Raw genomic sequence first — 14,945 nt, forward strand, 5'->3', positions numbered from 1 at the left:
ACCCTTAATGGCGGATTAGTCTAATGCATTGTATTTACCTAGGTTAGCCACCTGCTTAATGAACATTCTCATTTTTTTTACAAATGTAACTCCATATTTAATTTCATAACTAAATATATATTTTCAAAACACTTTGTGGGTACATATAAATCCGTCCATGAATGTCTTACTAATGTAGAGATTTTTTGGATGTATGTGTGATATTAAAATATAAAGCTACGTTAAATTGCTTTGGTCATTCGAAATATTAAACCAGATATACTTTTCAAGTGTTTTACCACTATATGGTTTGTATGTAGCCAAAACATACGAAGCATGTACGTACATGAGAATGTAGAAAAATCTGAAATGTGTAAAAATATATAAGTAAATTAAAATAGTAATAATATTTTTCGAATTCGTGGATCATTTCCTACATTATTGAATTTTTTTAAAAGTTTGAGCGGATCGTCGAAATTCGGTGCGTCTGTTCATAGAATCAGAAGGAATTATTTGAAAATATGGCAGAAGTGTTAAACAAAGATTTGATTTTCTACCATGTGATTTTCATTGTTTAAAACGAGATTAACTGAAGAGTGAAGTGACGGGGGTGTCACATTCAGGTAAAATACCAAGGTTCATGAAATTAATATTTTTGTACATTTGTCCCGGTGATGTATCCGCATTATTCAATGATGTATAGGAACATGGAGCAAATACTGCGGTTTATATAAAACTGTACCTCAAAATATGCATGTAACATGAAATTCATGTATATCTCTCGAAACATCGTAATTCGCCAACATTTGCCACTTTTATTTACTACACACAGAGAAACGTTTTATCACTAAAACGACACGGTTTTGCGGTTCTTTGCTAGCAAAAAATTCATATGCATTTAACAGAATAATAAATGTCCCTTGATTTTCATTACTCCGGTTTATGATACTTTTCTGAATGTTAGTCATGATAGTTGTTTATCATACAGAGTTAATTTTACATACGAGAGGGTGTAGTGTTTGCTTAGCATAGTAAATCCCCGTCGTAGGTTTGCTCCCCCACCAAAAGAAATTTGTTTATCTGATGACGAGGGAAGAGGTGTTCTATCGCAACATAATGCTAAAATACAGGTGTAAATAGTACAAGCACTAGGAAATGGAAGTTTACAGTTATTATTGAATGATACTCTGGTGAAATTTTGTAGTGCATATTTGAGATATTTGTGCATATCTTAGATTAACGTACAGTGGGATCCATGAGTATTACCGTCCAAATTGTCCATCAGCATGTTTGTGCAATTTATTTTACCCAATAAGAGCTTCAAGAATGAAAAGAAAACTCTAAACAAGCTGTTGACAACTTCCGCACAAGCATACATAGGAACACATCGCTTTTACACATAGAATGTAAGAAAAAATTAATGAAAATAGACAATTTTCCGAGCAATACTAGCGGATCACACTGTACATATAAATTCATATAGTGGCAGTTATTTCCACATAATCGTTCAATTCAATCTTCGTTGCTTGAACATAAAGGAAAAAACTCATAGCATTCCTCGCCTGGTTTTCCAGATTTTGAGTGCGATGTTTGTTTTTCGGAGATAAGTCAGGTAAAGGTATAAATAAAGAGGCAATATACGGTCTAAGGTTGTTTTTCATGATTACTGTAAAATAATGACAGCAAAATTACTGTAATGTAATACTATATAACAACTGCCTTCGGTAAATGACTGAAGGCAGTTATGACACCAGTGATGCCACCGTAAAAAAAGAAGGCAAACACTCACTAACTGCAGAAACAACAGGATAAGCACAGGATAAGCAATTCCTCGGTGTTCTTCCTCTTTCATTTGGTGCTCTTCCTTTGCAGTAGCACAAACTCGTTATTAAACTTTAGTATCAACTTTCATGTACTTTTATTTAAATTATTATACATTTTATGTCATTCTGCATGTTTCACAATAAGAACAAACGTTTTACAATTCTACAATACATGATAACTCCTCCTCCGTGGCCTTGTGGTCTAAGGCGCTATGCTTTTGACTCCGACAGCTGGACGGCATGGGTTCGAGTCCGCCTGGGTTCAGTCTGGGTTTTTGGCCTGTGTATAGGACCGATGGCAACCCACCATCGTGAAGTAATTGAGGAGCTACGAGTGAGTAGCGTAACCCGGTCTTGGAACTCTGCTATAACAGCTGGGGGTTCGACGTGCTGACCCCATGTCACCCCATTACTGGTTGAAGATCTCCACATCTCTAGGTAGGATTGTTGGAGTAAGACTGGCAGTCGGGAGATAGACCACGGGTTATTATTATTATTGTTGTTATTATTATTATTACAATACATTATAAATTGATTCTCGTTTTGTATTGTACTTGTAGTTTAGAAGTTGGATTCAATGCTTTTTAGTTTCTTTTATTTACCCTGAACCATCATCAGTAGATATTACAGTGTCATCACAGTCAACTTACGAAAATTTCTTAAAATGCACAGTGTAAGTTGTAGAAACTTCAGCATGTTTTTCAATATTGCACAGCAATGGCAAACCATTCCCGACTGTGGAGCAGCATAAGGAAACTTTAGTGTCCTGAAATTGAATATGTTTCCCAGAAGGCTTCACCGTAGATTTAAAGCGATGAGTTATATTTGATTAGATATATTACATTTTAGACAAACTGCAAGAAATGTATACTACGACTGTACCTCAAGAGCCGTCTTATTGGGATAGCACTAATATGTATAAGTTGTTCGCAAACATGTGTTACTGATATTGCTGTACTTTAGAGTGCATAGGATCAATATCCAGGCGCGGTTGAATACTTTTGCTCCGAACTGTACGTATGTCCTCTTTCGATGACCTACCTCTAAATTAGCATATTCTTTCGTGTTTCACGACATTTGCAGAAGGGAAGGGCAACGTTGTATAAAGGCTTTATCAAGCGTTCACGTGGCTCAATATTGGAACAATCAAGATTCTCTCACTCCACGTGGCCTATCTTTTCAGCTCCTCTATTCAGCAGCGACAATGGGCTGTCAACAAAGCGAAAATCGATCTCTTTTTAAAGAAACGCTGTATTCAAAGGCAGATTATATATAGGCTTGGGGTTCAGGGTCTGACATTTTAAAATACGAGTTTCAAACACAATTCGGAAAAGGTATTAATATGTTATGATTAATTACGACACCGGAAGAAGGCAGGGTGGGTTCCACAAATGAAACGTAAAAGAAAATTTGGTGACTTATACAGATTGTCTCCAATATAAAGTTTACAAGGGGTTCAAAAAATGGAGAAGTTTGTCCTCAGATGGGAAATATTGACATTATGAGAAGAAACAAATTTTTCAAAGAGACAGAGGAAAAATGAGATAGGAAATAAGCGATAGAGAGCGAGAGAAAGGAAGGGAAACAAAAGACACAACAGACAGAAAAAACAAAGAGAAGAGAAGGACAGACAGATAGTTACAAACTATAGAAAAGGAACAGGAGAATAGGAAATGATTAAACACAGAGAAAGTAAAAGCAAAGAGATACTAAGACCAAGAAAATACATAGAGTCATAAAGAAGCGAGTCAGAGGAAGAGAAATAGAAATGATAAGAAATAAAGATTTCACGAGGGAGAGAACGGAGAGAATAACAACAAAATATAGATAGATAGGCGGAGGGAGAGAAAAGGAACGACAGTGGCAGAAAGAACAGGGAATGTTCAAGAGAGAAGGGGTTCTAAGATCGGTAAAAGAGAAAGAGCGAGACAGAATAAGAGAGAGAGAGAGAGAGAAATATAGAAATACAAAAATGAAGAATGGAGATGGAGAGAGAGCAAAGGACAGAAAATATTTAATAGGAAATTATAAAGGATAGAGAAAGTAAGCAAGAACAAAGGAATACCAAGATCGGGGAAAGACAAAGGAGCGTTATGAAAGTGGAATATGGGAATTCCGTGGAAACAAGCAAATACTTTCGAAACGGAAAAATAATTGCACGAACTACCAACGTCACTTCTCGAAAACGCATCGATATATGGTAATTTGCGGTCCAAAAATAATTTTGCAGGAAGCATTTTTTTTGTTTTCGCTAGCAGTTTGAGAACGGCCAAGAACGAGTTTAGGGGTGTCCCAAAACAGATTCCTAATCCGAGAATAAAAATGCAGAAAGTATCACTTTTTTAAAATTTTGTAAACGTCAGTTTGCTGGAATAAGCCGTCAAGTGGTAGACTTTCAATCTCGCGCCCAAGTTCGAATCTGGCCATGAATGTTCTCTGTGAGTGTCCTTCCATCATTTCAGCTAACCATCACCCATTCCCATCTTGCTATCAACCAAAAGTGACAGAAAAGTGACTTAATAACAAAAATATAAATGCACACCTTTTCTAGAACCAACAATGTCAGTGTATGGATTTCGAAATCATCAAAACAATAATGAGGGCTGAACGAAATACATTGGCTCATAAGAAAATTAATCACTATAAAATCTGCTATGTTAATTAAGAAATCTATCAAATAATTGCCACTCGACTCCTTTACTATTAGAAATTGCTATTTGCCCCTCTCCTCTCTTTCACCTAATGCCCTTTCTAATTACAGGCTTTGGACTCAACTCATGCGGTTTATTGAAGTAACGATAACTTATGTAATTTATTATTTGTCTTCCAACTATGAACATTTTACGACGTTTTAGGTTACTATACATATGGTAAGCGTAACGCACTAATATTCTGGAGATCTCAGGTTCAAATCCAAATCCCTTAATGAGGTTTACTTGGTTTTTCCCAGCCACTCCAAGTGAATGCTTGGATGGTTCCTTTAAAGTTCGTCACGTACACTATCTGGCCATTCGTCACCGGACACCCCACCAAAGGCGTGTGGAAGCGCCTGGGCACGTGACCACGAGCTATAAAAGGCGTGGCAGGTGGAGAATAGCCACACAGTAGGTAGAGCAGCCACTATGGACAGACGACGCGAACTTGGCGAGGCGGAACGAGGAATGATTATCGGAGCCCACAGGTTTGGGCATTCAACACATGAGATTGCCAACAAATTTGCGATACCCCGATCGACTGTGAGTGATGTTATCGGGAAGTGGAAGCAGGAGGGGGTTGTCAAATGCCCACCCAGACCACCTAAACCGAAAATATTAACAGATCGGGACCGTCGAAGCTTGAAACGTGTGGTGAAGTCAAATCGGATGGCCTCGCTCCAGACGGTGGCACAAGAATTTTGTGCGGCTACCAGTAGTGTTGCAAGTGATCGTACTGTCCGCCGGGAAATCAGTGCACTTGGTTTCCATGGTCGTGCAGCTGTTCACAAGCCGTTTATCACATCCCGCAATGCGAGCCGGCGTGTCAAGTGGTGCAACGAACGCCGCAATTGGACCCCTGAGCAATGGAAATCCGTCCTATGGAGTGATGAATCGCGCTACCAGCTGTGGCGGTCCGACGGACGCGTGTGGGTGTGGCGTATGCCCGGAGAAAGATTGCTACCAGAGTGTCTCGTACCCACGGTGAAATTTGGCGGAGGTGGCATCAAGGTGTGGTCGTGCTTCTCCTGGTATGGTCTTGGTCCTCTTGTGTTAGTCCGTGGAAACATGAATGCAGATGCATACCAAACGATCCTGGACAATTCTGCGCTACCGACATTATGGGTACAATTCGGTAGTGGTCCTTATCTGTTTCAGCACGACAATGCCCCATGTCATAGGGCAGGTGTGATCAACACGTGGTTCGAGGATATGGGTGTGCAAAAACTTGATTGGCCCGCCCAAAGTCCTGATCTCAACCCGATTGAGCATCTTTGGGACGAGTTGGAGCGCCGGTTGAGAGCCAGGCCACACCGCCCAAAAAACACTAAAGAGTTGTTCGCTGCTTTGCAAGAGGAATGGAGCAGGATTCCCGTCGAAACCCATCGCAATTTGGTGGACAGTCTTTCTCAGAGGGTTGCGGCTGTACTTGCTGCGAAAGGTGGCCCCACACGATACTGACGGATGCCTGAAACCGGATTAAAGTACTCGTTCCAGGTGTCCGGTGACGAATGGCCAGATAGTGTATTTTATCTCCAACCTTCTTGCCCCTTTACTTTCATCAACTTGGATCTCGTCGTTGGCATAGTCGACTTGTAATGAGGACGTCAATGATTCGATACCCAGTGAAAGCACATGGCAAGGTGATTCGAATTTCAGTGTGAACTCTAGATTCACTTCCAGTCGACTTGTCTGAGCATCAAGTGGAATTAAAGCAAAATTTGATAGAGAAATTTTGACTTTTGAATCAGTCACTGTAAAAGTGGCTACCTTACAAAATCGAGATATTGTTTAAAATAATGATAACTGATTTTATCAAAAATCAAATGTTATTGAAGTTATACGTTTATGTAAGCGAATGATGTAAGATAAACTTATATAAATGTTTAGTTGGCTTTGCTGCGACGCTTTGACAACCGACTCTTGTGGTGCACGAAACCAATTTAAAGCCCTATAGGTTAGGTGAAGTAGGTCTGGTTTGATGTTCTCAGATTTTAGTCTCGACGCTAAAAGGAAAACTGCTCTCTCTCTCTCTCTCTCTCTCTCTCTCTCTCTCTCTCTCTCTCTCTGATATATACAATCATACAGCACATGATGACAATAGGTACTATCGGATTGACTTTGTAATAACTATAAACGAAATGTATAACTGGCTGTAAATAATCAGGGACTCCCCGATAATTAGGTGGTAACGTCATCGCCTTGTAATCAAAAGGGGTGCCGGGTTCTATACCCCGTGAAGGCACCCCGTGTTCGGAAAGCACTTTGAACTGTAGGTCCAGTCCCAATTAGCCTGAAATGAACTTTAAGGAAACAAAGTCAGTAAATAATCAGGTACCGAAATCTGGGGTGAATTCGGATGAGAGTGTATTTCTTCCGTTGTCGAGACTGCAACACTGCAACAGTGTGCTGTCAGTTCCTGTCTTATCGCTTGTGGCATTGCTGAGGTTTGTGGCTGATAACCTTCAGTTGAACTTCTTCACGTGTGTCAATGTGTGTGTGAAACGTGTCGAAAGTTAAAATAAAATTTACATTGTTGTCCTTAATAGCGGAAACTTACGGCCAAAGCTTGCACATGATGGGAGTTAGGAATAATTGTTCCAGGAATGTGTCAACAATGGAGGTGTGAGGACAGTTCTGTGATAGTATAATCTAAGTGCATTTGCAAGTGAACGTGTAGCAGGAATCAAAGTGAACGACGGGGTGAATTCGGACAATGCTGCGTGTGTACAGAAAACAAGTTGGAGGACAAAATTATGGAAACTATGACAAGAAAGATTTAGAGAATGCCATAAGAGATGTGAGGGCAGGAAAATTAGCACAGAGCAGTGCACATACATCAGTGATGAATCTGAAATGCCAGTTCAACAAGAGGGCCATGTCAGAATCCAGCAATCATGTTCTAGAAGAGGATGTGTTTGTAACAGTGCGTTATACACGTAGACAAAAAAAAAGAACAAATACGAACATATGCTGGTGTTGTAACTGGTGTGTGTGCAAAAAATGTTGATTTGAAATTTCTATGTCCTTACAATAACAGTATAGAAGAGTCTTTGTGTTTCTTGCTGTAGATGATGAGGATTTCATTGGAAAAGATCAGATCATGGAGATTCTTCCAAAGCCGCAATAGAAGAGAGGAAAATTCACATTTGGACATGATGTTATGCCACTTTTTTACTGGAAGCATGCTTTAAGATAGAACAATTAAACACGAAGGGATGTCATTACGATTGTCTTGTTTAATATGCAGACTATGTAATGGATATTTGTATCTATGCATGTATTTTGTCTCGGTGTTGCCCTTAACGTTTTTTAAAACTCATTTTTGTGTCCGAAATCAGCCATAGAATGGTACAAATTCAGACAAATTGTTCGAACAATTTGTACACCCCACAACACGAGGTGACTTCGGACATCAGATATGGGTTAATAAAATTTCAAGTATTCACTTCTCATGAAATGTTTTATCTTAGTTTCGTTTTTCATCAATATACCCAACAATGCAATGCATAACGATTACCCATACTCGAAGCTTGTTTGATATATATGTGAAAAACTCACCAAAGCGTCCGAATTCACCCCAAATTACGGTATACTCTGTCTCCGGAATCTGTAGAGTAAGCGAACGGAGTAGTGACTCAAGAGGGCTCGACCAATTAACTTCGTGAGAAGGGAGGTCAAAGCGACAGTCATTTGCAACAGTGTGTACTGCTTCGCTCAGGCCACTTTCTTTCTCCCCTTCTGTACCGCTATGCGCGGCGTTGCTAGATTCATGACACAGAGTATACAGTTTCGTTTGTCCGAAGAAACTTATAGTAAAGGAAATTTAGATCATGTAAACCTTTCAAGCGAAGTCTCGAGAGAGTGTTGGAGACTACGTGTCTGTGTCGTCTCGACAAGCCTTGAAGAACCTAGCCTCTATTTGCCGGTGACCGAGACCTCAGCAATAACGATACACGTCTTCCGTCGGTACCATCCCTGCCAAGGAGACAAACTCACAACCTGCCGAGTCCAAGGTCACGATGAAAGGAGACTGGAGTTTGTTGTAGACATAGTGGGCGGCCAATCTTACTGTTCACGGTGAATTATAACTTCAGGGGGAAAGGAAAGGGGGGGGGGGCGAGATTCATCGCTCTCTCCACACTCTACACAGGACACTCGGCGCCTCGCCTCTTTCCGCACAGAAAGATCAGAAAACGAATCGCTTCTCTTTCTTTTATGCACCCCCTTTAGATCTTCAGAGAGAGGCAAGCTGTTACTCCCAGCTATCTTTTATGAGTTCTTTTATGTCTTGCATGTCAGACCGCTCCCTGCAGTGTGAAGGGACCGCTTCCAGATATCTCTCCTCGGTTACGTCAATCTGACGACGAATAACGAAAACTATCTCTGCAGAACTTGCATTTCTCTTTCATTTCTGTGGTTTATTTCTTCGCTTCTTGTCTCGAACTTCTTCAAATGTTCCACGGACTGCTAAACAAACACAGCAGGCTGCAGGGCAGAAGTACGTGGGTTGCTTTTCGAGTAAGTTACTGCGTAAACATGACAAAAATTGCCTAGCATGCTATCTTCATGATCTCATTAAGTTCAAAGATTCATGTTTCAATTCAATTTGTTACAAACTCTCTTACGGAATAGGTAATTTGTTTCGCAAGCAACAACCAAGGGTCCTGAGTTTGAATCATTCGCAAGCCGTTGGTTATTAAAAGTTGTATTGAAAGTTTAAAACCATCAAATGTCATTTTCACATAAATATATTGTTGATTCCTTGCAATTGTGGCCAAGGTAGTATACTTAAAGTACCTGAACCGAATATGGCCTACCTAAGGTTTGCGATTGTTTCAAATGGTGTGCAAAGTCAGAAAGATAAAATTAATAGCAAGATTCAAAAGAGGGAACATTCTGTATGTTCGCTGAAAATTAGAGTCAGTTCCAAATAATATTATGGGTGCAGAGAAGAGTTTATTAGAAAGTAACGTTTATACCATATTGGATACATATTTACCCAATATGGCCTATTGGCCTATTGACATAAAAAAATCAAAAAGAAACTACCACAGTGCTGTTTTGAAAGGTAGATAAACATATTGATACACTTACAGATTATTTACATAATGGCACATGAGATTTGCACAAAGAAATAACATTGCTTACAAACCAATTAACAAGGGAGTGATGTGTTACTAGAATACCATGGGATTTCACGTCACAGTCTGCGAAATAAAAGTCCCTTCATCATCCTTAGTGAGTCTCACACACTCTACTTGAACATAAGAATAACAAATGTCACATTTGCTCATGTTTTTCACGATATATTCTCATGTAGGACATATAGGCCATATAGAGTCTACCTTGCATAGTGTTCCCGTTATAAACAGGACTTTAGATTGAAGTACATTGTTGTAAAGTACAAAATATGAGCTATCATAATGTGTACTAGAGATATGAACACCCAATACTTAGAAGATGTGGTAAGTAATAGTTTTCATCTGAAATATCAGATCACGAGGTCCAGCTATTTCGCTTTATTATCCTCAAGTTGCTGCACTGTAGGTACAGCCAACAGATTCAACCCTGTCATTGAGACAGACTAAATAACATACTAACGTCATCTATTCACCTTGTAACTAATTGAAAACAGCAAATAGGCCATATTGGGAACTAGACCATATTGGGTTCAGATACCTTAGTTCATATTAAATTGAAAAAATTTGCATTTGATTAATATATACACGCGCTTATAATTGTGACGAGTACAAATATAGATTTGTTGACCTGAGTTGTAATTGATGACTTTCTAAAGTAAATTTATGAATGCGGATCTAAAAAAACATCTGAGAATCGAAAGAAGTAAACAGTGAGTGAAAACCTATATACGGGATATGCATAAAGATATCTACTTTATTTGAAAAATAAATCTAATTACTTTTGTATTTATTGAAGAAATTTGGTTTCTTAATTGTACTGAGCGCCTGTGGCATATATTAACGTTGTATGCTGATTGAAAGACAGATGATCATGAATGAGTTAATCGATTTGTATGAAGTAACAAAGTGATATCTCATGAAACAACAATGAGGCATTACTAAGGTAATGGGACCTCAGTTCCCCTGACAAGATTTGTCCATTTAGTTCTTCAGATATTTAGTGTGTGTAATTAAAGAACACTATTATGGTTCTTTGGACAAACTGTATGTTGGATGAAATGAAGCTTTTGGTACGATTACATTCATTACACATCATATGAGAAAATTTTCAAATATTGTATTATATTTATGTATTACGAAATATATAATGTTGAAATTTGTTATTGTTTCAGGATCTATGGATTCTATGACGAGTGCAAAAGACGATACAGCGTGAAATTATGGAAAACTTTTACAGACTTGTTCAACTGCCTGCCTGTTGGTAAGTGTATTTAGTTAGTCATACTTACCTAATTGTCTTAATAGCTTGATATTAATTAAGTAATTAATATAATAATAAGATATTAATCAGCAATTACAAAGATTGTTTTCAAAAATATTTACCTACATTTGAGTTATCTTGTACACGCACCTTTCATTAGGCAGAATGTAACAGAACATATAACTGTGAAATACAAAACAATCAAAGGTAAACACATTTTATACAAGTAGATTTGGAACAATAATTTGCATTTATCTAAAATGTTAAACAACTTTGATTATTTTTAATTGTTGGCGTTAAAACTTCAAATATATTCATGATAAATGCTTCAATTTTTAAAAAATATTAACAGGAAAGAAATATCAGCATTACTTCACTTTGAGGTTAATTAAGTTGTATTTATGTTCCAATTTAACTTGATTCTAAAATGTGGGTATTCAGTTTTATTTGTGATATCACTTGATTGGTTTATGTAAAGTTTCGTAATGGAAACTGCTTGAGAACGTTCTACATTATGTTAATGCGAAACAGGCCGGGTCAGACCGCCGTATATGTGGAAAAGTTCTCTCAGATGCACCCGTGGATTGATGAGGGATCAGCGGTACTGAGGCGTTGTGATAGAGGCTCAAATGAGCAGTGAGCGAGGTAGGTGGTTTCGTACAGTGGGAAACAGTGCAATGAAGTATCACAATCATGAAGAGGAAGGGTTATTGTGTAAAAAAGGGCACCTTCCCCCACATTATTTTTACCTCTAGATGCAAGAGGCTCCTACGCTCGCCCGACCCTGTGGCCGAGTGGTTAGCACATCGCGCTGCGACGCCAAGGGTCCCGGGTTCGAATCCCGGTCGGGCTTGGTTGTTTGTGAATGTCCATTCATCAATTTCATCATTTCATCAATCATCCCCATCTTCGCAAATTAGCCAAGAGACACAAAAAGCGAAGTAAAATAAACTAAATCAATCAATCAATCAAGCTCCTACGCTCGAACTCTGCTGCTTACTGGCCTTGAGGTGCAGTGTGCAGGTTGTAAGCTCGCACAGCATGGAGGGCTCATTGGTCTCCACAAGTGCAAACTATGTAAGGCAACCCCAGTAAACAAAGCTATTGTATATTTTGGCAATTTAAGTCCTATAACACGAGTAGAGGGGTAGAAAAGATAGGAAAGAAAATTGATTTGGTTTGATTTTATTTTTGTTATTTAGCATCACTTTTCTGCCACTTTTGTCTAATCGCGACAACGAGGATGAAAGATGATATGGTGAAACTAATGAAGGATAACCACAAAGAACATCCATGCCCATGTCGCCATTCGAACCCGAGACCGCTGACTTTGGGAATGAAATACATAAAAGTGTGTAGGGTATGAAAGAGGAGACAAAAGGGAGACAAAAGTGGAAGAGGAAAAGATAGAAAATTAAACTGTGAAAAAGAGGATAAATAGGAAAGAAGTGAGCGGAAATGGAGAAGTAAAGTACAAAGAGAGAAAATAAAAAAGAGGAAAACATTCGTACAAAATAAAACAAAGAGAATGAATAATGAATAGAAGAAATAAAGAACAGATGATGAAAACAGAATTAAGAAAATGAAGTAATATTTTAATACAAATGACGACTGGGAGATTTATTCTCTGTTCATGGGCACGTGACCCCTTGGCAGTCCTCTGTTGGCATGCAGAAACTTGCTTTGAAGGAAACATGTGAAATCATGCAGTATAACATTTCTTACATCTGTTGCATACAACTGCCTTTCGTATCCCGTGTGAAAGTACACGGCATTGCGAGATCTGAGGGCAATTCAATCCCAACCTGTTTTGTAAGTTCAACATAACGTATGGGAGAGATGCAGCTGCCCCTGCTTAGCATGTGAGATGAAATACTATAAAATGCAACGAAAAAATGAACGCAGGTGTGGCAGTCCGCATGCTAGGCTTTAGAAATACACAAAGGAACTCGGAATATTCCCATCATTTAAAAAATATTCAAAACGTGGAAAAAATATAACCATATTTATATTTTCGCAGTAGTTCTTCTGTTAGAAATGTGTTGACGCAGAGCTGTCGCATACCCGTCTAAGTGAAGGCCCTGCGTAATCAGAAAATACTAACAGATGATAAATTACTTCGTAGAAATAAGAATTATTCCATTGTTTTAGATATATTGATAGCTTAATACGTAGGGTTCTTGTTTACGTATATACACACAAGCACTAATTCGCTCACGTAATTCACATACTCGTATACTTCATATTTCCACCGATGTAGATGGAACATATTCTCCAGGTATTTGGAGAATACTCAATAATATGGAAATATACAATATATTAGAAATGGGAGATATAATGAGATTTGTAAAATCAAATAATTTAAGATAGATTCGGCATATTGAGAGAATGCAAGAAGGAAGGATACCAAGAGCTATTCACCGTGCCAAGATGGAAGGGAGAATAATAATATGAATACCACGAGACCGCTGGCTAGATGAAGTGGAGAGGGATCTGAAAACCCTAGGAGTTAGAAATTGGAGAAATGCTGCAAAGAATGTAGAACTGTAATAGGGTATATTAGTGGTGACGTCACAGCAGACGACAAACCGGGATTTGAGTCTAACAACGGGCGAACGTGTTCTCTTCCTATCCAAATCAATGGGATTTTCCATCGGAAGGGGTACATTTAATTATTGTGACAGCAGTTATGAAACAAAATTATGATGCGTATCGCACGTCAATGTAAAGATGAGATTTCGGAGAATACGTCTATATATAACACATACCTTACAGAAAATAATGTAAAGAATAACCGGAGTAAGAAAATCATGCATTTTTATACAAAAGTTGGACATTCCAGTTCCGAGCACAGCCGAAGCCGGCCCGAAGCTCACCCGATCTCAAGTCGGTCAAGCTGCCGCTATGGATGATGGGAAACCAGCAGCCTCAGGCGATTGAAGCGACGGCGCCCATTGGCTGCGATTCCGGGCCGGATTCCGTTTGGACCATTTACTTTAAGCGATTTCCTACTCCTTTTATTCTTTACATTCTCATCTGTAAGGTATATGTTATATACAGACGTATTCTCCGAAATCTCATCTTTACATTGATGTGCGATGCACATCACAATTTTGTTTCGTATCTGCTGTCACGATTCTCAAAGTTAGTCTTTGCAATGGGAAACTGAATGGATTTGGATAGGGAAAGAACACGTTTTATTTGTTTAGACTCAAATCCAGCTTGTCGTCTGCTGTGACGTCAAACTAATATAACCCATTGGAGAGGCGAAAGTTCATCCATAACTGTAGTGTCGGATAAGAAGAAGAAGAGGATGGAAAATATTGGACTATGAAAATATAAGATAATTGGAGAAGCTCATTCCTCTTGATTAAGTAATTCATTGTCCTTAAAAATAAATCTTCGACTTGAAATACGAGGAACAGTAAGAAATTACCGCAATGGGGGAATTCCTTTTTTTACCATTGTGGAATAATGGCCATCAAATACATTGAAAATGATATTACCCTGAATACCTCTTACAACTCCAATAAAACCACATGGTTTTTCCAATACAGGACATTCAATATACGGGGCGAGTCAAAAGTCCCAGGGCACCCTAATAATTTGATAACGACTTGACGGAGGGCAATGAAATTTCAGGATATGGGTAATTGGGGTGAGAGCACACCAGATGGAGCTAGTATGTATCATGGCGGCCATCTTGAAAGCCGCCATCTTGGAATTACATCCAGATTTTCAAATGGGAAGGGGGTCAGGAAGCATTTCATTTTACATGTGCGTTTTCTCACAAATAAGAATATGCAGTTATTTTTCCACTAACCTTATTTGGTGAGGATATGTTCACAGTTGAAGTAAACATTTTTCATCCTACAAGATGTACTCTATGTGTTGCCCGTTCTCTGCTACCCACAATGTAAGACGTTTAAGCCAGTCCTCACGAACACGCAATAACACTGCAGGGTCGACAGAGTCACATGCTTGTTGGATCCGGTGAGATCAGTTATTTTCTCTTGATAAACTATGGCTTTAAGATGACTCCAAA

The 14,945-nt window shown here is 38.7% G+C and overlaps 1 protein-coding gene across 1 annotated transcript in view; it reads left to right on the top strand.

The window, feature by feature from the left end:
- Positions 1–14,945, top strand: part of LOC145991987 (serine/threonine-protein phosphatase PP1-alpha-like) — a 195,040-nt gene that overhangs the window by 113,651 nt on the left and 66,444 nt on the right. The window contains exon 4 of the mRNA XM_083127977.1: positions 10,812–10,900. Coding sequence (XP_082984103.1) covers positions 10,812–10,900 — 89 coding nt within the window. The remainder of the gene's footprint in view (positions 1–10,811; positions 10,901–14,945) is intronic.

The sequence above is a fragment of the Lepisma saccharinum genome, chromosome 9, assembly GCF_977018435.1.
Source record: "Lepisma saccharinum chromosome 9, izLepSacc3.1, whole genome shotgun sequence".
Taxonomy (NCBI): Eukaryota; Metazoa; Arthropoda; class Insecta; order Zygentoma; family Lepismatidae; genus Lepisma; species Lepisma saccharinum.